The sequence below is a fragment of the Balearica regulorum genome, chromosome 20, assembly GCF_011004875.1.
Source record: "Balearica regulorum gibbericeps isolate bBalReg1 chromosome 20, bBalReg1.pri, whole genome shotgun sequence".
Lineage (NCBI taxonomy): Eukaryota > Metazoa > Chordata > Aves > Gruiformes > Gruidae > Balearica > Balearica regulorum.
In genome coordinates, this window is record NC_046203.1 from 180,685 (window position 1) to 203,395 (window position 22,711).

Genomic DNA, 22,711 nt, shown 5'->3' on the forward strand with positions numbered 1-22,711 from the left:
GTAAACCGTTCTTTTATACACAGGATTCATGGCCTAGCAGCTGCATTCAGTGCTGCTTTCCTCTCCAGTTTAGCCTGCTTTTAGCTCCTAATTAAAAAATAAAAAAAGGAGGCTAGGGAAGAAAAAAAAAAAAGGGGGGGGGAGGTGCTCCAGTATACTCCAGTATATTTTTAAATGACAAGTGGAAGCAGCACAGTCACCAGTGAAACAGGTATTATTGTTGATCTTCCATAACTTGTTCCTGGCTCTGCCATATGGCAGCTGTACAGTGGTCAGTTACTCTGAATGTGTTTGCAGCCCATTGAACTCCATATGTGTTTGTGTTCATGCAGAGGCACTCCATTTAACAGTTTCCTTGCAAGAATGCTGCAAAGCTACAAGCTGCCCTGTGGTTCCTGTGTATTTATAGATATATATTAAAAAATGAGCCTACCATTTTCTTGCTATGTCTCACCTTTTGGCAGGCTACTATATTAACTTTCAAGCGAGCACACCACTGCATGCCAAGGTCTTGTTCTGTTGCATTTTGTTAACCTTCCGTTTGCTTCTGACTGGTTAAGCGCAGGTTAATTCCTTGTAGCGCGGGTTATTTTTGATGTACAGCAGCCCAGTTTCTTTGTAGGAAAGATGCATTTGTGAATAAGAATTAATTTACGACAGGCATTGGGACACTTAGTTGTGGCCCATCGATAGAAAAGGTGTGTTTTGCCGAAGCAATGGAACTGCTGGATGTGAAGAGACAGCAGCAGTCTGGCTACTTTTATTTTGTTTGTTTTTAATCCAAAGACCACCAGATTTTCCTAGTGGCCATAGACCCCTTCCCCCTTGGGTTTTATGGCTCGTCCCAGTTCCTCAAGATGTCTGCAGCCACCACCTTGACCGTTGCCCTGGGAATCGCAGCAGCAGCAGCAGCAGTGAGGCGCTTGCTCACCCTTTAGCATGTCTTGAGGCGTCGTCCTTAGCTGGAATCCTTCCTCTGGTTCTGTATAAATTGCATTTGTTGTTTCTCACGGGGATATTGTACTCCTTAAAGCTTTTAACCTCATGACCTGTATAGTAAATTTTTTTTGGCCTTTCCTCTCTTTGTCTTTTCATGTAGACCAGATATTTGAAAGGGCAGACGATGGATAATTGTGTAACGTGCAACCTGTTTATATTTTTTGGAAACTTTTACTTGGACCGGAACTCGAATCACGGAATCACCAGGCCAGTTGCGGCACACTCTTTATTGCCCTTTTTCCTTGTTTCAGTACCTATTGTTTCTCCTTTCAAATATGTGATTGTATTAGCTCTTTCCATATGAAAGAATTCTCCTTATTTAAATAAAAAAATAAAAAAATAAAGCAGATTATGCTTTTCTCAATGTCCTTTGGCTGGTTCTTTTGGTTAAAGACTTGCATCTATTTTTTTGCACCGTCGCCATGGCGGGCAGGCCGCACCCACGGGCGTTGCCATAACAACACGACGAAGCAGTTTCCCAGCCCTCTCGGCGCTGTGTGCGTCTGGCGTCATATCCGGCGCTGTGAGTCCGGTGCGCCGGACGGGCCCGCCCCCCACCCTCGGCGCGCGGTGGGGTGAGCTGCTATCGTCTCAGGGCTGGGGGGCTTGGTCCCGCTGCCTCCCCCGGGGCACCGGGGGGCTAGTGGTCCTGCGCGCGCCCCCCCCCCCCCCACCTCCGTAAGGCTCAAGGAGGGTGGTGGCCAGGCCTGATGGCGGGGTTAATGGCGCCGCTGTCCCCCCGTCAGGCTCAAGGCGGGGTTATGAGGCCTGGTGGGGGGTGGCTGGGGGCCCCGCTGCTCCCGTGATCCTTGAGGGGAGCGCGGGAGGCCTGGTGGCAGGTTAGGGGTCCCTCAAAAACACTCAAGGGGAGGTGCAGGGCTGGATACAGGCTGGCTTGATGGGTCCTGTTGACTCTGTAAGCCTCAAGGGTGAGGCTTAGATGTGCGGTAAGTGGTCCTGCTGCCCCCCATATTGCTCAAAAGGGGGAACAAGGCCTCGTCTGGAGGGGGCTGGTGGTTCTATTATCTCTGCATAAGGCTCACAGGAGGGGATGCAAAGCCTCGTAAGAGGGCCTAGTGGTTCTTTGAGGAGGCATTTGAGGTCTGAGGTGGGGGGGCAGCAGGTGGTGCTGCAGTTCTGCCCCAGGGCCTGCCTGTGCAGCAGGGAGAAGCAGGGTCCTCTCTGTCAGGGTGTTTTTTAGGGTCCCAGGGCCTGCGAGGCAATGGCAGAGCACAGGTGATGGCCTGTGCTTGTCCTGGGTCCTGGAGGTGGGGCAGTGGTGTGGTGTCCTCAGTGCTGGTGGAAAGCACAGCTATGTCAGCAGCTTCTTAAAAAGTCTGTTCCACACAGTGCTTGTGTTTTGTAGGTAGTGAGAAACAAGAACGGTGGCACTGCACTTGATGGTGGTGATGTGCTCGCATCTTCCTTTGTTCTCTCCTGATCAAAGCCATGCAGATATTCCGGTAACTTTCAGTTGTATTGAGGTGAGGATATAAAACAGTGATTCCCTCCTATTTTCTGACCTAGCTTTTAGCAGTTCTGCCTAGAGTTCAGTCCTGCTTCCTGCAGCACTCCCCCCTAGGCTGTGCTAGAGCCCTACAGTGCCTACACCTGTGCTCTAATAGCAGCTTTTTAAGACAGAGGATGTTTGCGGGTTCTGCCCCCTGCCCCCCACAAGAAATACGCTCAGTTTGCAAGGAAGTAACTCTTTTTTTTTTTTTTTTTTTTTAAAGCTACCTGAGCAGCCTGGTGCCTGAGCATGTGGTTTGCTTATCACTCGCATCAGAGTTTGGGCTGGGAGGTTTGCTTAGCACAAAATGGAATGTAGGCTTGAGTTAAGCTATTGTGTTTCTGCAGAACCAGTGTAAGAGTAAGCAAAGTTTCTAGCTTACTGTTGATGACAGAGAACCATACACTTGTAGAAGCAAAGTGTGTTTAGTAACTTCATTTTTAGAGTTACTACTGTAGATACAGCAGAAATCACATAAATATGGAAAGCAAGAGAGCTTTGGAAGATCAGTTACCATGAGCTGCTAGTAGCAGAAAGTAGTGGTGCATGCTTTCTGTCAAGTGATCTTCAGCTGGCTCTGAGCGAAAGGGTGACCGCTGCTCTACTCTGTTTGCTCTTGGAGGTTTGGACAGACCTTTGACAGGATGTTGGGATTTCTGAAGAAGCCAGTTGTGGTTACTGCGGAGATAAATATGAACCTTGTGGCATTGACTGTGATGGGATTAATAAGCCGTCTTTGGGGGCTTTCCTATCCACGGGCTGTAGTGTGAGTAGAATAGTTTATTTCCTTCTTGAATGACACAGACTTTTTTTTAAACATGTGTGAGTAAGAATGCAGGAGTGGAAGAGCAGAGCTTGCCTGATGTCAGCCTCTGTAAATACAATGATACTGCTTCCCTAATAGAAACTTCTGAGGGGAAGGGGGCAAAGCCATTGTACTTCATTGTATTCTTAGCCTTTTGACAACAAATCAGTGGTTCCTTCCATAGTACCCCCATAGCCTGCAGGATACTTCCAGTTAGACTTGGTGTGTTTCTGCCTCTTGTGTTTCAGTTTTGATGAAGTTTATTATGGCCAATTTGTTTCGCTCTACATGAAGAGGATCTTCTTCGTGGATGACAGTGGCCCACCTTTTGGCAATATGCTGCTAGCTTTGGGAGGTAGGGCGTCTCCTGAAATTGGGAAGCGTCTGTTGCCTGTTGCTGTGGAAGAGAGAAGTGCTAGTTGGAAATGAGTTGTCAGATCCTGTCTCTGGGAAAAAGCACAAGGCAGCGGAGAGATTCTGAGGTAGAGAGAATTAGGATTTCCCTTATTTAGTATTGTTAGAGGGCTATTGCACGAGTACCGGGGAGGTGATGGAGCCATGCATTCATTACCTCCTTGTTATCCAGTCCTTTGGATAAAGAGAAAGGTAAGATAAGAACCACTAGTGACTAGAAATAGTAGGCAACAAGCAGGCTTTCAGGCCCGAGTTCCTTTCTGCAGTTATGCACATCGTAAAAGTGTCTGTGTGGGAAGAAAGGATTAAATATGCATGTAACTTTGAGAATCTGTTGTTCCCAATTTATATTCTTCATGCCTCTGCATGTTATCAAGTACTGTTGCAGGCAAAACAATACTAAAGAGGACCCTTTTGGGAAAGAGAGCTTTCAGGCATGGAAAAACTATGTGTTTGGGAAATGGTTCCAGGACCAATTTAGCACCAGTTTTTATACTTGTTTTGAGACTGAAAATTCTGAATTGTTGCTTATGTTGTAGGTTACTTAGGAGGATTTGATGGAAACTTCTTATGGAACAGGATTGGAGCTGGTAAGACCTGATTTTAACTGTCTCATTCCTCTGAGAAAACAAGCAGTATTTCAGTGGCTGACAGATTCCTTTTGCCTGACTGGTGGAAATAATGCTTTGTCTGACACCTTCACTTCTCTTAAATAAGCCTTCTGCAGGTCTCTAACAGAAGTTTAAGGCACTATGATTCCATAGCACTAATTATTTTAAATCAATTAATACAGTTTAAACAGGACAGACAATAAATTACTAAGAGCAGGAGTTAGACTCAACAGCTTGTAGTCATAAAGAGTTCTGTATTGATCCGTCTTCTCTGCAATTAATAGTTTCCAAATTTGTGCATCACTGTTGTCTCCTATTTCAGAATACAGCATAAACGTTCCTGTTTGGTCCTTGCGACTCCTGCCAGCACTGGCTGGTGCTCTCTGTGTGCCTTTAGCGTACCAGATTTTGATAGAACTGCAGTTTTCCCACTGTGCTGCACTTGGAGCTGCCCTTCTGATTCTCTTAGGTAAGATTATTCCCCTGGGCCTCATTCTTCATACAGAGAGAGAAAGATCCCTTTTTCCCTTGTGAATTTTTAGGGCACATGAAAGGCTGGAGTAGCATCTCCCCACAGAATGTTAACAACACATTGGAGCCCAGTTTCAGCCCTGACCTGTATCAGTCTCTGCTGTGCCTCTGTGGTCCCCTCTATCCTTACAGCTCTGCAGCAGGCTGCCATTCTAGGCTGAGGCTTTACACAAGTTCATTTCATTATTAAGCAAAGCCAAGCCTTATCAGCCTCACAGAAAACTACATTTCTTGCATCCAAGGAGGCCTGTACTCTCTTCCTCTGGGGTTTACAGGATGAGTTACAACATACTGGTTTTATCAGCAGGACGACCTTACTTACACTCAGAGCTCATCAAATTTCTTCATCTCCAAACTGCAGCAAACCAGTCTGTGTACTTAGCACCTTGATTTGACACTGTTCTGGTGTGCATAACTCAGTTGTTGTTTTTTTCTCTGAGGCTCTATTGGGAGCTGCCTGAAAGGGAAAGAGCCTCTCAACAGGCCTTTAGCAGTCTGATAAGAGAAACCTTTCCTAGCTGCTGGCTGCTCTGATTTTGGCTCAGGGAATCCTGCACAAGGCAGCTCGTTGCAGCTCCCTTTCTTGAAGATTTATCATCATTGCCTGCTGGGATCACTGCCTTGACTCTCATTGCCCTGCGAGGCACCTCTCTGGATTTCCCAGCATTGATTTTATTTGCCTTTGTAGGCAAGCACAGCACCTTTATCTGCCTCCTGCCAGACTTTACTACTTGCCCACCTCTTTGTCTTTGGAGATAGTTATGGCCATGTACTTTGCTCCTGCTGGAAGGTTTTGTCCCTTTAAACTCAACACCTCCCTATTACAGCCAGTGAGATTGCAAATTAATTGACTGTCCTTAAAGGGGCAGGTCCTTTTGTTGGATAACGATGTGATTGAGGTAGCACTTGCCTATAGATAAGTTTCTCTAATTTTGGTCTGTCTCTTCCAACAGAAAACTCTTTGGTCACCCAGTCAAGGTTCATGCTCCTGGAATCAATATTGATTTTTTTTATCCTACTTGCAGTTTTGTCCTACCTGAAGTTCTACAATTTGCAAAGGCACAGGTAAAGCTGGATTGCTTCCCATCCTTTTGGATATTCTTGTGGTGACTCTTTTTTTGTCATAGACTATGAGGGTTTTTTTCTGTAAGTCACTTCACCATTCTGCAACTCAGTTCATCTGTCTGTAAAATCCAATATTTTGACCTTTCATACGGCTGCCCCAGAAGTTTTCTCTTCTGAGGAGTGTTAAAGACTGTTTTAAATAGGAGCAAGTTTGTCTTTTTTATTTTACAATAAAACCAAAATTCCTTGGGAGCACTCCATTGCCCACCCAGATTTTTTACTGGAAGGTTTCCTTCTGTGCGCAGAAACACTGATGATAACACGTTACTTAACGCTCCTTTGTTACTGTTTACAGGTACTAAATTTAGAGATATTTGTCTCTTTTCTTGCGAATTCACATGTTCTCTGATTGTTGCAGAGGATAAAATAATCTTTAGTAAAGTAAAACTATCTTTAAACTGAGCCCAGCAAGTGATTTAATACATTTCTTTTATCTGTAGTCTCAGAAGGTAGGAAGCTCTCAGTTTTGCTTTTCAGGATACAGAGAAGCGCATTTAACACCGCCTTGTAGGTCAGGGCTGAGAGTTGGTGGCATAGGAGGTTCAGAATGAGATATCTCTGAATAGAATAAGGAATAGTGGAGTCTTGCAAGTTTTTTTCAAGTTAAATTACTGAGTTCAGGATCCTAAGAAGGTGCCCAGATTTCACCATAACATCCTTTCCTTTGTCCTTTTATTGAAGTTCCTTCTCTGGAAGCTGGTGGTTTTGGCTTCTGTTGACTGGAGTAGCTTGTTCTTGTGCAGTTGGGTGAGTGATGATGTCTGTCTTTATTTTAGTAAGCTGACTTTCCTGCCTGCCATCTGAGGTATCAGTGGGGCTTTGGATTTTCAAGACTGATTCTTGGTGCTGTTCTGAGTAGACATCTCCATGACTTTCTAATGAGTTAGATTGTTTCTATAGAGAGGATGTCGATTCACAGTGGGCAATATCAGGCATTAGAGGGTACTGTCCTGGGAAGAACAAAATGCATTTCTCAGAGATGACGTTATGTTATAAATTAACTTTCACTCTTCCCTTCTAGTTGCCTCAAGCTTCCATAAGTCTGAAGTTAGGTACTCTGTGCTTTGTGATCTGGCACCTTGCTATCAAGAAGGTTCTCTGTCACTGCGGTTTTTTTAATGTAATTGGCAAACAAATGATATCTTCTGGTGTCAAAACCTTGAAACTTACGTTGTTGTTGTACTAAACTTGTCATGGATCTAAGTTCTTGGACTTTAATGCATCCTGTTCAAGAGAAAGTTTGAATGTTTATGTCTTGTATTAGGTAATTGTGTAGTTTTTAATTGTGTTCATTTTTTATGCACTTTCTTCTCAGAGTAAAATATATGGGCCTGTTTACCTATGTGTTGCTATTGGCCATCGCAGGACTCCACTTCTGGCACATGATAGGAGACCAGAACTTCTCAAATGTAGGTAGCACAACATGCAAAATATATTATGTGTAACTTTTCAGTACAGGAGCCAGACAGGAGCCTTGTGAGCCCACAGATAATGATGCTGTCTGTAGATGTTTTTTGTACGAAAATTCCTTGTCTTAGTCTGCAAACTGTCATGTCATAGAACAGTTTCCCGGCTCAGTTGCTGGAGAAGATGGAGTTAAATTTTAGATAAGCATGTGTGTGTGTCTGGCTTTTTTGCTCTTATCCATGTCTTGGTGATTTGTGGCTCAAAACCTATACTGTTTCACATACCTCCTGCTGGCTGCAGTTCATATCCTCGGTGGAAGTTATCCAGCTGTCCACGAAGTTATAGCTGAATGAGGGTGGTTGGGGAAACTTAAAAAACACAAACAACACAAGCCAAGTGCACTGGTATTTTTAATATTTTTAATATCTGGAGCATGAAACCATTGAGTTCTCGGTGTTCTTCTAGGTTTCCTTGATGTGCCATTTTCTAGCTAGGGCACTGGCCCTCATCATCATCCCAATGGCAATGTACCTGTCGTTCTTCTATGTTCACTTGACTTTGCTGTATCGTTCTGGGCCTCATGACCAGATTATGACAAGTGCTTTCCAAGCCAGCTTAGAGGTAAAGGAAGGGTGGCCATGAAACTGATTTATTAGGGGACAAGTGGGGGAAATCTGTCTTGGGTTCACTATTAGAAGAAAGGTGTGCAATCTTGTTCCTTTAACCTTGCATATTTGTTCCTTGTATGTAATTACTTTGCTGTTGCAGTACTGCTCTAAGATGAAGCAATAATGACTGAAATCCTAATAATGGATGAAAAGCTTTTCCCAGTGAACCAGGAACAGTATGTTCGCTCTTCTGCTGAAGATTTGTCCCTTCCTACAGGAAACTCCACAGAAGTAGATGCAGTACTGAAGTCTTAAGTGATGACCTTGTAGACTACAGGATGACAGTATGATTTTCTGTAGAAGAGTGCTTAGTCTGTCTTTTAGAACAGCATGGCTCTAGGGATATTGACTAAGACCCTGAAGTCTTTCAGGCATTGCCATATTTTCTATCTGCTGAGTATGGTGCTGCAAGACTAGATTTTTGTAGATACAACCAAATGAGAAGATATTGTGCTAAGATACTGCTCTGTAAAAGTGAGACGTGAGTCTTAATAGAATTTAAACAGCCTCTGGGTTGTTTCTTCGTCTCTCCACTTACCCTATCATTATGTTTCTCAGGGTGGGCTGGCTCGAATCACTCAGGGTCAGCCCTTAGAGGTGGCTTACGGCTCTCAGATTACTCTGCGGAACGTGTTGGGCAAGCCCCTGCAGTGTTGGCTCCACTCTCACACGAATACATATCCCATCAGGTGAGGAATCCGGTTGGGGTTGTATCGTTAGCATGAAACAATTGCTATGGTTCTTCACCTGCCGATCCAAGTATCTCAGTTTGGGTCCTGGCAATCTCCTCTGTAGGAATGGAGCCAGTGATCTGGTGCTGATCTGTACTGCTGTAACTACGTTGAGCACAGAAATGTACTGTTACGCACCTATGGGTTTTTTTAACCTTCTGTACAGGTATGAGAATGGCCGAGGAAGTTCCCATCAACAGCAGGTGACCTGCTATCCCTTCAAGGATGTGAACAACTGGTGGATTGTCAAAGATCCTGGAATGTGAGTACGCAAGAGATTTAAATGCCGAGCTGCTGTAAGCATAGCTTCTATATGCTTCCAAAACCTAAACAGGGCATAGCTTGGATTGGACATAACTATTCTCTGCTTATGGGCATAGAGGCCATGTGTGATCCTGAGCAAGTAATTTCAGCTGCAGAGTTGGTAAGGGCAGCTCTTTGCACAGTCCGCCTCAATATGGTAGAAGCATTATTGAAGGCTCTGAAATTCTGTCTGAACTGCTTCTGCCAGAACATGGGCTGTGGTCTGCATGAGGGGAGCTTTAAAACTCATGAGATCGGTGGGAACTCTTCAGGTGCTTTGCACGAAAGGGAAGTTCTGCTTTTTGAAGTGTATGAGCCATGGCATTAGAGTGCCTTGATGAGTTTTATCAAACTCGAATGGGTCTCAGAAGAGAGTAGAAATCACTTTTGCAGAATGAGTGTTTCTTTGTATTTAACGTGTGGGATGAGCTGTAGAATCTGCCACATCGGGAGGGATTCCAAGTGGATGCCTGTGCCTGAGAGGCCTGGTTTGTGCTGCAGTGTTTTGCCATTGTAACTGTCAGTGAGGAGCAGGACTTTCTGTTCTTGTAGTTTTGCCAGTAAAAACCCTTGTGTGATATTTCATACTGATCAAAAAGTTACTTTTGTAGGTTTCTTATGTTGCTCTGGGAACTGTATAAAAAGTCATACCAGAAGGACTGTGTGCCATTATAAATTATATCCACATTGGGAAAGTTTGTCCATAGTGCAGACCTTTCAAATAGGGACTCTGCCAGAATGACAGAAACCCAGTATCTTCTTAAAATTCTTCAAACTCGAGACTCCTACAAGCCCTGGAGGATGTGGAGCCCTTCTGTAGAACAGTGAAGTAAAGGTAGCAGTTAGGTGAACTGCAGTGCTCCCCCTTGCCAAAGCACGCCTTAGCCCTGTCCAGAAGCAAGATGAGAGTTTGGTCTTCATGGTGGAGATAGCCACTGATCTCTTATAATTCTGCCAAAAGTGACATCAGTTGTAGTAGGAACACCTGTCAGACCTCACTGAAGCACTTATTTCACAAAAGCCACCAAACAGGTGTGTGGTGGGAATAATCTGAACTCGGTCCTGACTGACCTGGATTCAGATCTGACCTAATGGCTGGGGTGTCGGTATCCCATTACCAATCCTCAGACTCATTCTGCCCTTAACTCACCTCTGCCTTGATGAGCTTTGTTTCCGTTCTGGTACAATCTATAGTTTGATTGTATTTCTCATCTTACTGTCGAAATGTCTCTCCCTGCCTGCAGCTTCTTGACCTAACAGTTTGATCATGACAAGGTTGCATTATATAGAAAGAAGAATGTAACCACTTCCTCTTGGGTGTCACTCCACCAGGCAGCAGCTGGTGGTGAGTAACCCACCCCGTCCTGTCAGGCACGGACACATCGTGCAGCTGGTCCATGGCATCACAACTCGGTACCTCAACACGTAAGTCCTTTCCTCATCCTGTGCTCTGCTGAGCCTGCTGGCTCATTCTTCTTTGTTGTGCCTCGGAATAACTGTTGAGGGGTTGAAGCACAGTGACCTTGCATTCAGATGTGCTATAAACTGCCTGTTAGTCATGGATTCTTAAAACGGTGGGGCTAGGAGAGACCTCATGGTTAGTTACATAAGCCATCCCTGTGGCGCAGAGAAAGGATGCTGTATGCTTATTTATTTTTTGCAGGTGACTTGGCAGTGGGATTTGATACTAATCACGGACTGTTCAGTGGCTGATAGCTGTTTCTGGTCTTTTCTACCAGTGGTCTTTAGTGGGGCTAGTGATGGTTTCACCCATGTTCGCAATTCACAATAGTTCTGCAGATTCCTAAATACATAGTCCCCTTGGTGAGTCTTCATCCTTGCCCCTTCACTGCCTCTGCTCCAGGCAGGTGCAGAGATTTAGTATTTTGTGTGACTGTTAGCCCAAAGTCAACTCCGCTGACTTGGATGGCATACTACTGCATGAAGGATGTGCTCTGAAAGTTAGGAGGATGTGTTGGAGGATCCGGTGTGCTATGGCTGATTGCCATGGATTCTTGCCTGTTTTGCAAAGAGTGCAGTAGGAAATTGCCTCCTGACTGCTTCCCAAAGGGTGTCTGCATGTACTTGAATATCACTCAGATTAGGAAGGGGGCTGTTCTGAGCTTGGGTTTTTGCTATGTCTCTTCCAAACCTAATTTGTTCATTATTGGAAACCCCAGTGAACAGCCTCTCTGTTTGTAACAATCAGTGCTTGTTCTCCAGCCTGGCTTCACAGGCATCAGTACTGGCTTCCTCTGAGTCTGTTCCTGGCAGCTCTTGGTAGTGGGGAGTGTTCTCTTGCAGAGTAAACAGTGCAATCTGTATAAATGAGTTACTTTTTGCTTTATTACTGAATCTAGTCTGAGCCAATTCAATACCTTTATGGCTTTGCTTTTTATATGAATTTGGGAAATGGTGTTGGAGGATCTCACTTTGTCTTCTAGGCATGACGTTGCTGCCCCTCTTAGCCCCCACTCCCAAGAAGTTTCCTGCTATATTGATTATAACATCTCCATGCCAGCACAGAACCTCTGGAGAGTGGTGAGTGGTCAAAGGGAAGGGAGGAGCTCATCATGTTCCAGCAGAAACACGTGAGACAATACAATGATCAAGACATCTTTCTGTTGTAGGAAATTTTAAATCGGGAGTCTGACACAGATGTGTGGAAGACAATTCTGTCGGAAGTGAGGTTTGTTCATGTGAACACCTCTGCAGTGCTAAAGGCAAGTGCAGTTATGTTTATTTGCCTATAGCTTTTGCTCCATGCATTTCTCATAATCTCATAAACTACTGATTTCTCTGCTCCAAAATGCCTAAACCACTAAAACAAATAACCAAATAAGTAAATAAAAGGAACAAATAAACTTGCTCAACGTGATAAAAGAGCAGCATATGTTTCTGGTACTCATACTCATATTTCATTCCTTCTCAGGAGATTCTGACTGCTGTACGCAACTGGGCCTTAGACACTGCCTTAGAAATTGATGCTGAGTCTGTGTGTAGTATGTGACAGTGGCTGGAGTAGTTAAGGATCTCTTCACAGAATTTGCCAGACTCACTGACTTTATGGCTGTAGCATTTGTTGAGACAGTATTGCATGGTGACACTTCACATACTTTCTAGCAGTCCCTTGCTGTCATCCACTGCTCAGGCAGGGCCTAGGAACTTCCAGCCTGAAGTTCAGGTTAGCAGGGCTGTAAGTTTACAGTCATCTTTAACTTTCAGCTCAGTGGAGCATCTTTACCTGAGTGGGGCTACCGGCAGCTGGAGGTGGTTGGAGAGAAGCTATCCAAAGGCTACCATCAGAGCATGGTGTGGAATGTGGAAGAGCACAGATATGGGAAAAGTACGTCTTGACCATGTTCTGGAAGCAGATTTCTGTGACTGGGGGACGCTTCATGTTGATAGGAAGGTGGTATCGTGCGTATGCATGTTCAGCCGGCTCTGGCTCTATGATGTCAGAATCCTTACAAATCCCCTTAGAGCACTCTTGCAGTTGAACTGTGTATTGGAGAAGGGCTCCTGGGAGTGTGAGGAGCCAGGGGTATATCCTATGTGCTCTCTCTCCCCTTTCTAGCTTTTTACTCATTATGTGGTTATTCCTGAGCGAGGCTCTTTTCTTCCAGGCCAAGAGCAAAAAGAGAGAGAAGTGGAACTCCACTCTCCCACACAGATGGACATAAGTAAAAACCTCAGCTTCATGGCAAAGTTCACAGAATTGCAGGTGAGTGTCTTGTTACTCTCTTCATCTTTCCTTCTGCTGCAGAGCAGAAATCTGAGCATTTCTGCAAACTCTGGGCCTGAGGATTCATTGTTTGTTCCTTGCTGAAGGAGTTTGGCTTCCTCACTGAAGAAAAAATGTATTTCTGAATGCACTTAGAAGGGCATTAGAGACCTGTGCTATTCTGTAACAAATACCCAAGTGATTGTGTAAAAAAAAAAAAGAAGGGGGAGGGAGATCAGTTGGGCACCCAGAAGCTGCCTGAAACTGAACTGTAATGTGTTGTACAGGCAGTCAGTAGTGTTGATGCCCCTTACTAACACTGTAGAAATTCACTAAGGAAAGTGCATTATATAAGAACAAAATAAAACCATTGTACTGATCAGTATCCAGTATGAGATATGCAAAATCTTTCTACACTCCCAGGTTAAGAATTTAACGTCTTACATCTGGAACTGTTTACCCATGCCTGCTATCCCACTCCTTGTTCCAATTCTGAAAGCCTTCTGTTTACCTTTTTTCCCTAGTGGAAAATACTCACATTAAAAAATGAAGACACGGAACATAAGTACAGCTCCTCTGCTCTTGACTGGATCACAATGGACACAAATATTGCCTACTGGCTCCACCCCACCTCTGGTGTAAGTATGAGAGGAGGAGGTAAACATGAACCTAGTGAAGAAAGCAGACTTCAGTTCAGATGTGAGCTCCATGAGTGCGAGAGCAGGGCTGCAGTTCCAGCCAAGCAGCTGCTCCAGGATGGACTCTTCTATATTAAGAATATATTTTCCCTGAGGGTTGGGGGTATTTTTGGCATGTGATAGAGCTTTGACAGTAGTTGCTTTTAATTAAATCATGTCTTCTTGCACATTTTTTTTTGGTAAAGGAAAACCGGAGTTTAATAGTTTCCATTGTTGATTCAATTTACAAGATGAGTTCATCTCCAACAGCATCTTTTAAATGCCTTATATTACAACAGAGTCTTGAAGCAGCAAAGTTTATCAGCTTGCTTTGTTGCAGGAAAGAGCCGGTTACTAGCCAGGCACATGCTGAAGTTTAATTTAGTAAGTCTGTGTAGGTAATATTTAAACTTACCTAGAAGAACTGCAATAGTATGTTCCTGCTTCTGGCTTAGACTGTCTTCTATCCTTCAGGCCCAGATCCACCTCCTTGGGAATATTGTCACCTGGGCTTCAGCTAACGTTGCTGCACTGGTCTACACGTGTCTGTCCCTGTGGTACTTGGTACGACGAAGAAGAAAAATTTACGACATTCCTGAAGGTCTGATTCCATTGCTTGTGTATATGTGAAGGGGGGGGGGGTAATTGTCTCTTGTTCTGCTACATTTTAATGGCCCCAAAGCCACATTTTTTGCAACTCTGTGCTTGGCTATGCCTGCATTTCTTCCTGCCCACTGACCCTGAAATTATTAGGGGCACCAAAACATCTAGAGTAGCCCATGAATAGACTGATTATGGTCATTACAATATGACCATCACCTTATGAAACAGTGTACTAGCCAGCATAATATTTATTTGAATCATTCCCTGGATGTAAGAAATCTCCTGGCATCAGATTTGGATTCTACTGAGCCTTTTTGTGGTGATTTAAAAGCGGTAGTTACTGGCCGTGTAAGGAGGGATTTATTTTAGATGTGTTTGTTTGTTCCAGTCGAGGTACCACCTCCTCTATGTGGCTGGTCAGTTTTACACTGACCTTTCTGGCAGTACATTTTGCTGTCCTGCTGTGAAGCTGCTTCATGTTGGCTGTAATCTGTTTCCAGAGCCAGTGCTTTGAGATGGCATCTCCTGTCTCCTGCAGGTGCATGGCAGCCATGGGTATCAGCTGGGGGGATCTGTGTTGGAGGCTGGGCTGTGAATTACCTGCCCTTCTTCCTGATGGAGAAAACGCTTTTCCTGTACCACTACCTGCCTGCCCTCACATTCCAGATTCTCCTGATTCCCATCGTATTACAGCATCTCAGCGATCATCTCTGCAGGTATTTGGTTGATAAATAGACAAGAGAAGTGATGCAGTTCTTTTCTCCAGGGTTGTCACCTTGGCAGGCTGCTGCAGGGAAGGCAGTGATATTTTTTTCCAGCAGTGGCCATACTTCGGCATTTGTCTTTAGGAAAAAGGCCAGCTTTAGGACTTCCTTCTGGATCACGTGTTTGGCCAGCCTTGCTGTAACTTGACTGCTCTTTCCCTCTCTCATCCCAGATCTCTGCTTCTCAAGAGCATGTTCAGTGCATTGCTGGTAGCCTGGTTCTCTTCGGTCTACCTTGTCTATAGCACATTCAGCCCTGTCACCTATGGGGAGCCCGCGCTGTCTGTTACTGAACTCAAGGACTTGCGCTGGAAGGACAGCTGGAACATCCTTATCCGAAAACAGTAACACTCGCAATCCTGTTACAGGCAAAAGGAAACACCTTTTATGCAACGCCAGGAATTTATTGTTAGTATAATTGAAATCTTAACAGTCTGATCAAATAATTGATAGTAATCCAGATCTAATTACTACAGGACAAGAAAATAAAAGAATACTGTTACATAAAGGTCTCAACAGTAATATAGCTGTTACAAGTACAATTCCCAATCTCTACCAGTTACATTCACCCTTCCACTGCCCCTCGGGGCGGGGGCGGGGGGAGGTCTGAAGGTTGCTGAAGAGCATGTGGCACGGGTTTCTTCCTCTTTCTGGGGAGTATGATATTGATGGCGTCTTCCTTCTTGCACTGTTGCACTTAGGACTATTTTTCTATGTTCCCTGGCACGTTGGTCTGCAATTCCCTATTACAACAAATGACTATAAATGGCTACTCTCAAACATACTGGATAATCTTCTGGTTTCTTTGTTACCGCTAAAAGCTGGGTTTTCCCAGCTCCAAAGTTCACACATCTTTAACTATCAGTAATTGGCCCTGCAGTCTTCAGCATCATCCCATGACTGCATTCCTCAAAAATGCACTCTGCCCCCCACGTCAATGTTCTGCTATCATCCCTGGTTCATTAACTTGTAGCATTAAGCTAAGTTTATAAATAGTTCATTCTGCATAGAATAATGACTTGGTATTATCTATGTATAGTCATTTGCCATAAGCATAATTTTTATGAAGCTAAGCAAAAATAAAACAAATAGACATTAAAAAATTGCTGTTACAGCTAAAGAAGCTAAAACAAAGCTTCAGGCAGGCCGAGAAGTCAGCTAAAGCCAGAAGAATCATTTGGCCTTAGCCTTGCAGTTCCTATGAAGCCTGTGGCCTGTTACTAGCAACAGCAGTATTGTATTTACTGGGCTGCAGGGTTACACCTCAGATCTCATAGGAAGAGGCACTTCCTAAGAGTACGGTAGAAGTGATCAGGCTGACAGGGACTTGTACACACAGGTTCAGGGTAAAAACATGGTCATTAAGTCAGGCCATGCCCTGGCCTGCACCAGAGGAAGTCACAGGGTAGAAGGTGCACATGAAGGACTGGGATCACTTTGTGGGGATCTATAAGAGCACTGTAGAAATATTCAACAAGGGTTATAGTACCTGCACCACATTTGATTTGTTTTTTCCTCATGTGGCTATAGCAGCAGGACCTTACAATAAGCTCAAAGCTGACCAAGAACAGCAGTCCTAGAAAGACCAGGATGCTTTTACTGTAGCATTCCTTACTGCTGGTTCAAGGCTGGTTTGAGCCCCACACCCCACCCCCAGAAGGGATGATCAACCACCACAGTCATTCAAAGTAGGTTTTTAGTAACTATTTTGCTCCAACTTAAGTCAGTCCAGCTAGCTAATGCTTCAGTGCAGTGGTTCATACTCTAAGTGTGTCACCTTGAGCTCAACAGCACCCAGCAGCAGTTAGGAAATGAGCTGCTTCCTCCTTGGCATGGCAGAAGTGTACCACCAAACTGTGGTGATCACTAACTGCTAACAAACCTGTACCCATTTCCAGTGTTGAAAAGACTATAGCAATGAAAGTGCAGACCACATTTTTTTTTTAAAAATCTTTTTTTTTTCTCTAAAGCTTCAACCAGTAGTAAACTAAAGCTAACAATGTTGGGGGTGGGGGGGGGAGACTGTTGTGTGTAAGAGCATCTCCAGTGGTATGCCTTTCTGCTGGTGTACTGCAAGTAGCCGAAATCATTTTATATAAAAATGGTCATTTCTGCTCACTGTTTATTCATTTGTTTATTAGCCAAAGTAACACATCCACAACCAACATAGCCAGACCCTGGGTTTAGAAAAGTAGCAAATATGAAAAAGTTCCTCTTAATAATATTTCCCTTCCCTACTCACATTCTTAAAATTACACCCTAAGTCCAGACTCAAGGATATCACAAGGACATTTTCAAAGCCCAACTGGCACTTCAGATGATTATTTTTCCCCCAGAGATGTCATGTTGCTGCAGCATTGCTTATCTGGGGCAAACTACAGAAACCGGGAGCAGCCTCTTGTCTGCTCTTTTTTAGAAAAACCAGACATTCTTGAGTTTAAACTGCCTGAGTGCAAGGCAACCATTTTGGCCCTGTTTGAGGGTAGAAGCATGTGCAGAGAGCTGTTTGTGCCATCAGAAGGAGGGTCTTGCAATTCTCAGCTTTCTCCCCCATCTGGAAGTGGATGGATTCCACCCAGCAAAATCTGCAACCAGCAGTACAGACATGCCCTAAAAGACACTAATACTGACAAGGTCAGGTTTCTATTTCCATGAGCAACTCAATCCAGTTGGAGCTCACGCATTCAGTAACTGCAGTAAAGGAGACTATTTGGGTACCAAAAAAAAAATCATACAGTGTAGCAAGCTGAGAAAGGAATAATTTACGAACCAGAATCACACAACTTCTTGGGCCTATTCCCCTCGATGAACTGCAAGTCCCCATTTGTCCCAGATGGTCTCTGTTTCCTCTCTATCTTAGGGAAGAGATTCCTCTACATGTCACTCCTGCTCCCACATTCTTCTACATGCTAAAAAGGAGGCTGGCAGCAGGCGAGCACTGCCAGAACTCAAGGTCCCAGCAACGTGGAGAAGAGTAAAAGGACTGCACCTGCGTCTTAGAATTAACAGGATGAGAGTTAGTCTTGGATAAAGACTGATTTTTTTTTTCTTTTGAAAAAAAACAGGCAGCTGATTTTCCTGCTAAGGAAGATCATTATCAGGGAAATGGGGTATCTTGCTAATCATATGGTAGCGCTTAATTTTCAGGGGATACTTCAGCATTAGATGTCATTTTTAAAAATTAAAAAAAGGCAAATAGCATTGCCTTTAACCAGTTCATCAAGTAACATCGTAACTCCAGACATCACAGGGATAAAAGGGGAGGGATTTTGGAGGGGAGAGGGGTGGTAGAACAACTCCTTCCGCTCCCCTCTGCAAGGAGTTTCACATCAGTATCCCCTCCACTGGTAGGATGATTTAAAGGGCACTTCACCAACCACTCTGCTGAAGTCCTTCGTTCCCAAAGCGGTCTTCAGCATCAGTCTGGACCAGAGCCAAATCCTTCACACACTGACAGGTTAGTGTGGACGGCTGCTGGACTCCAGGTGGGAGCGTTTGCCGGCCGCTAGCACGCTGGTGCTCTCTGTTTGTTCAGGGAACGAGCGCTTGTAGGCCCGACCATGTCCATTCATTGCCCCTCGCTGCCACTTGCAGATGTCTCCATTTAGGATGTCTTGAATGTGCTGCACTATGAGGTTTATAGCAACTGCAGAGAGAAATGGGAAATATAGGACCCATAGGCTTTCTTGGCTGAGCTATCTAGAAAAACGGGAAGCATCCAGCCTTGTTCAGCTCAAGTTTTAACAACAAGCCCTTAAATGAAACTATGCCTGCCCTCTGCAGTGAGGTCAGACCGCAACACAAACCAGCACCTGCAACACCAGCTTTAGCGCTGGTGTCCTGGTTTGCATCTCCAAACGTGTGTCACTTTTTCCAGCCCTCCACAGGCCGAGCGGCTGGTCATTCTGCTCAGGCTCTGAGCGGCTCCCTCTCCCACAGCCCTCCAGCAAAACATCTTTCTGTAGAAGCATGCAAACAGGGCAGTGGCTTGCCACCTGCTCTCTTCCCAACCCCAAAGGTGGTCTCCCAGAGAAATCATACAGAGAACCAAACTCCCTTTTACCCATGTTGTCAACTCCTCGGGGGATGATCACATCTGCATACTTCTTTGTCTGCAAAACAGCAACGGTGGTGGAGACTGTTAGTGGGAAAAGTCAACTTTATTCCAGGAAGAAGCTACTAAACACCAGAAAGCTGAGGGCAAAGACAGAGAGGTTTCTGTGCTCTGGGGCTGCAAGTTAAAGCTCTCAGTCACAGTAACACCTAAATGAATTCACAGAATCATAGAATGGTTTGGGTTGGAAGAGACCTTAAAGATCATCTAGTTCCAACCCCCCCCCCTGCTGCGGGCAGGGACACCCTCCACTATTGTGAAGTCATACTGGATAACAAACACGCACTGGATTTAAGGTCAGGGATTGTTCTTGCTGCCCCTTTGCAGTGAATCAGCAGGTAGAAGCAGTAGGTCAAGCATGGAGTACTTGCTTTTACACTTCTGAAGAGTACACTGCCTTCAAATGGGTCGCCTGCTTCAAGGCTGAGGTCTGTTTGCCAAGAGCTGGGTCTAATCAGCATTTCACAAGCCATTGCTAAATCTCTGCTGAGAGCCAAGGCACCCAATGTGTGTGTGAAATTCCTTCCTGCCTCTGATGACATTTTATTGATCTTTACCACCACAGAGCCCCTGCTTTCCCCCCCTCTACTTATAAAAAGGCTAGCAAATCAGCATTTCTAATGAGTACATTTACAATCCCAGAATTGCTTTGATCTAGAGCACGAGGCCCTTGAGCTAGCCATTTCCATCTTATTTAATCCACATGCAGGATTTTTTTTTCTCAAAGGGTTTTGTTTGGGTTTTTTTTACAAATTAATTTGATTACATGAGCACCTAAGTTGTATAGCCTAGCAAACAGACGCTCTAATGGTCTGCCCCAGGTTTTCACCAGTGCTCCCTGGTAAGAGAGATTCTGCTGGATAGCAAGCTCTTCTTTCTTCCTGCAAGACTTAAGAATAAACACAGAGTGGGAGTGTTTCAGTCAAAGGGACCCATGCTAAAATAGCCATGGCAGTGAGCAGTGAAAAAATGTGCACAGGCTCTAGGAAAAAATGTCCACAGTGCTTTGCAAGCAGAAGGGACCAACCATTTAAGTGCCTTAAACAAGCAGCTTGTAATGGTTAAATAGATGAGGCAGAGGGGAAGAGCGTGGGACTCCTGAAACATGAATATCAAAAGCCACTACTGCTGCATCTACAGTGCAGCTAATCCCCAAGTGACCCTGCTCCTTCTCTCCCTCAAAAACCCCCCCAATCAAATTAGCGAAACATTTTGTACCGGCAAGCAGAACTCCTCGAAGGCGGGCTTTACAAATGTGGTGTACTGCGTGAGGATCTGCTCAAGGTCCCTCCCACGTTTCATATCTCGCAGAACTGGGACAGGAAGACAAAGCCAGTAAGTCTTATCCATCCTCTGCCACGTGGTAAGAACACGAGACGGTTGACGCTGCCCATGACGGCACAGCATTACCTCTGCGGGACAGTCGGACGTCAGAATCCGTGTCGACAAAGAGACGGAGATGGAACATATCCCGAATGTCTTGATTGTAGAAAACCAGGATCCCCTCAAAGAGGACAACGTCAGCGGGATAGACCACTGTTGTCTCTGCCAGCCTGCCAGTAAAAAAAACCACATTCAACAATGTGCTCTGGGTATCTCACACCAGAGGCCAGCAGCCCATGCGCAGGCTCAGCTGGGGACATCCACAAGCCAAAACTTCACACAACACTGAAACCTACCTAGAATGGGTCACAAAGTCGTACGTTGGTACCTCGACCGTTTTCCCCTCAACAATACTTTTCAGGGTTGTATGCATCAAATCATTATCAAAAGCATCTGCAAGGGGAAGGTTTTAAGAGGAAGATGTTCAGATGCTGCTATATCAAGTGTTCTGCTCAGATTTTTTTTAAGACCTCAAGGAAAATCTCTCTGCCTGGTAGTACAGCAGGAAAGGAGGAACCTATGCTTTATTTTTTCCTACCAGCAGCAATCCAATGCTCCCCACCCAAATTAGAACTGCTATACTTGGTTACAGAGATAAAGAGAGAATTTGCTGTTGATGAGCAACTACAATACAATGAAATTAAGAATTCAAATGTGAAGTTAGTAATTATATAATTTTACAAAACTACTTGGTAATTGTATGATTTTGTGCAACTCTTAGTCTGTTAACTAAGAGTAATTTAGAAAACCTCAAACATCTTTAATGCTTTTCAAAAGCATTATGTGCCCTGGTGAGCCTACAGCAGGCTCTAGACTTCAGCCAAGGGCAGATCGCTGTCCCATTTGCAGTCCATAACACTACCCCAAGCAAGGGGAGCAGCTGTTTATGTGCGCAAGAAATATCAGGAAAGGATTTGGGGAACAACATAGTTTATTACAGAGCCTCTGAGCAGCTGAGAACGAGACAGAGCACCGTGCAAGCCAGGATGCTCTCTAACTGTCCAGCATCGCTCTGCAAAGGTGCAGTAAACCAGCAGTTACCCGCAGCAGCGCAGCTTTCACGATAGCAATGTGTACACACGGAAGACAAACACCTTTTGGTGGGGGAAAGAGCATTTCCGTTACCCAATACCTCTCATTTTCTCCAAGCCCACTCAGGAAACCCCAGCTGGTCTCCAACGCTAACTGAACCATGCCAAAGGCAGGAAAAAGGCTGCAGGGCTTCAGCCACAGCATTGCAGCGAGCAGCCTCACCCGGGTGGTCGAAGTTGTACTGCCCCTTCAGCGCCTTGGCCTTCTGCTCGGCGGTCAGCACTTTGTAGAAGCTGTCCTGGCTGAGGATGAGGACCTTGCGCTGCCGGCGGTCCACCTCGTTCTGCCCCAGCAGCTCCATGATCTTCTCGCAGACTGTGGACTGAGCGGGGGGGGAGCGGGGGCTCAGGCAGAGCGGGAGGAGGCCCGCGGCGCCAGGCCAAGCCGAGCCCCGCCGGGCAGCCGGGCCGCGACCCCCCCCACACACACCGTCGCCCCGAGCCGGCGGCGCCCGGAGCGGAGGAAGGAAGCGGCGCTCGCCGTCAGAGCCCGAGCCCACCCGCCCGGCTGCCCCGACCGGCGGGCCCAGCCCCAGCCAGCCACCCGCCCGTAGCGCCGCGGAGCGGCGGCCGCAGGCAGAGGCGGCGGCGCACCGGGGTCTCACCTTGCCGCTGGCGGTGCCGCCGCTGACGCCGATGAGGAAGGGCTTCGGGCGCGGCCGCTCCGGCTCGGCGCCGCCGGCGGAGGCCATGGCAGGCCGAGGGACACGAGACAGACGGGGCGCGCTGCCGCGGGGCCCGATGGGAGATGTAGTCCGGGGGCGGGGCGGGGGGCGGGGCGGCGGGGCACGTGCGCTGAGTGCGTCCGGCGTCAGCCCCGGGGCGGTGCAGTCTCGCGGTGAGGGCACGGGCACGTGCGGCCGCATACATGTGCGTAGGCCGCTATACCTCACTGCAGAGAGCTGTACCTCATACGGACACGTGCGTATGCACAGCCCGTGCGTGTATGTGTGTGTGCGTACGTAGGTGTGTGTTTATGTACGTATATGCAGCAACATGTACATGAAGAAACATGAAGGTGCAACATACCAATGTAAGGACATATAAACACAAATATATGTATGACACGTACATACAGCGCGCACATAAATACTGTGTGTATGGGTATCTATAATGTACACACACACATGAATAGATATAGCTAAAATATATGCATTTTCACATGCATTTTGCATATAAATAGATGTGGCCAGTATATATAGACAGCACCTTCCACCTGTAAACATAATATTTAAAAATAAAGACAAACCA

General features: G+C 45.6%; 2 protein-coding genes across 13 annotated transcripts; one reads left to right on the forward strand and one right to left on the reverse strand.

Annotated features, from left to right (window-relative positions):
• The first annotated feature begins 1,516 nt into the window (after window positions 1–1,516).
• On the forward strand, window positions 1,517–17,285 carry POMT1 (protein O-mannosyltransferase 1). Of its 12 annotated transcripts, none has more exons than XM_075772694.1 (21): window positions 1,517–1,677; window positions 2,366–2,483; window positions 3,132–3,275; window positions 3,563–3,669; window positions 4,268–4,318; window positions 4,662–4,808; window positions 5,824–5,935; window positions 6,677–6,742; window positions 7,311–7,404; window positions 7,868–8,023; window positions 8,629–8,759; window positions 8,968–9,063; window positions 10,437–10,529; window positions 11,549–11,645; window positions 11,735–11,827; window positions 12,330–12,450; window positions 12,731–12,828; window positions 13,353–13,466; window positions 13,980–14,106; window positions 14,647–14,824; window positions 15,046–17,285. In XM_075772694.1, exons 3-21 carry the CDS (start codon window positions 3,154–3,156, stop codon window positions 15,218–15,220), a joined length of 2,178 nt encoding a protein of 725 aa, XP_075628809.1. In that variant the 5' UTR covers window positions 1,517–1,677; window positions 2,366–2,483; window positions 3,132–3,153; the 3' UTR covers window positions 15,221–17,285. The 12 variants fall into 12 exon arrangements, with proteins under 12 accessions (XP_075628809.1, XP_075628808.1, XP_075628812.1 ...); XM_075772693.1 differs by having other exon boundaries at window positions 1,520–1,574; XM_075772697.1 differs by having other exon boundaries at window positions 1,520–1,574; window positions 5,896–5,935.
• On the reverse strand, window positions 16,981–22,204 carry UCK1 (uridine-cytidine kinase 1). Its single transcript, XM_075772710.1, has 7 exons — window positions 22,066–22,204; window positions 21,624–21,783; window positions 20,666–20,762; window positions 20,397–20,539; window positions 20,205–20,299; window positions 18,936–18,984; window positions 16,981–18,518 (listed from the first exon to the last, which is right to left on the reverse strand). Exons 1-7 carry the CDS (start codon window positions 22,150–22,152, stop codon window positions 18,331–18,333), a joined length of 819 nt encoding a protein of 272 aa, XP_075628825.1. The 5' UTR covers window positions 22,153–22,204; the 3' UTR covers window positions 16,981–18,330.
• Window positions 22,205–22,711: the final 507 nt, after the last annotated feature.

Excerpts from the sequence above, each read along its gene's own strand:
- UCK1 (XM_075772710.1), bottom strand. The coding sequence starts at position 22,152 with ATGGCCTCCGCCGGCGGCGCCGAGCCGGAGCGGCCGCGCCCGAAGCCC. Across the intron at positions 21,784-22,065 it reads GCGGCACCGCCAGCGGCAAG|TCCACAGTCTGCGAGAAGAT; the intron begins GTGAGACCCCGG and ends CCCCCCGCTCAG. Across the intron at positions 20,763-21,623 it reads GTACAACTTCGACCACCCGG|ATGCTTTTGATAATGATTTG; the intron begins GTGAGGCTGCTC and ends TTCCCCTTGCAG.
- POMT1 (XM_075772694.1), top strand. The coding sequence starts at position 3,154 with ATGTTGGGATTTCTGAAGAAGCCAGTTGTGGTTACTGCGGAGATAAAT. Across the intron at positions 4,809-5,823 it reads TGCCCTTCTGATTCTCTTAG|AAAACTCTTTGGTCACCCAG; the intron begins GTAAGATTATTC and ends CTCTTCCAACAG. Across the intron at positions 8,760-8,967 it reads ACGAATACATATCCCATCAG|GTATGAGAATGGCCGAGGAA; the intron begins GTGAGGAATCCG and ends CCTTCTGTACAG.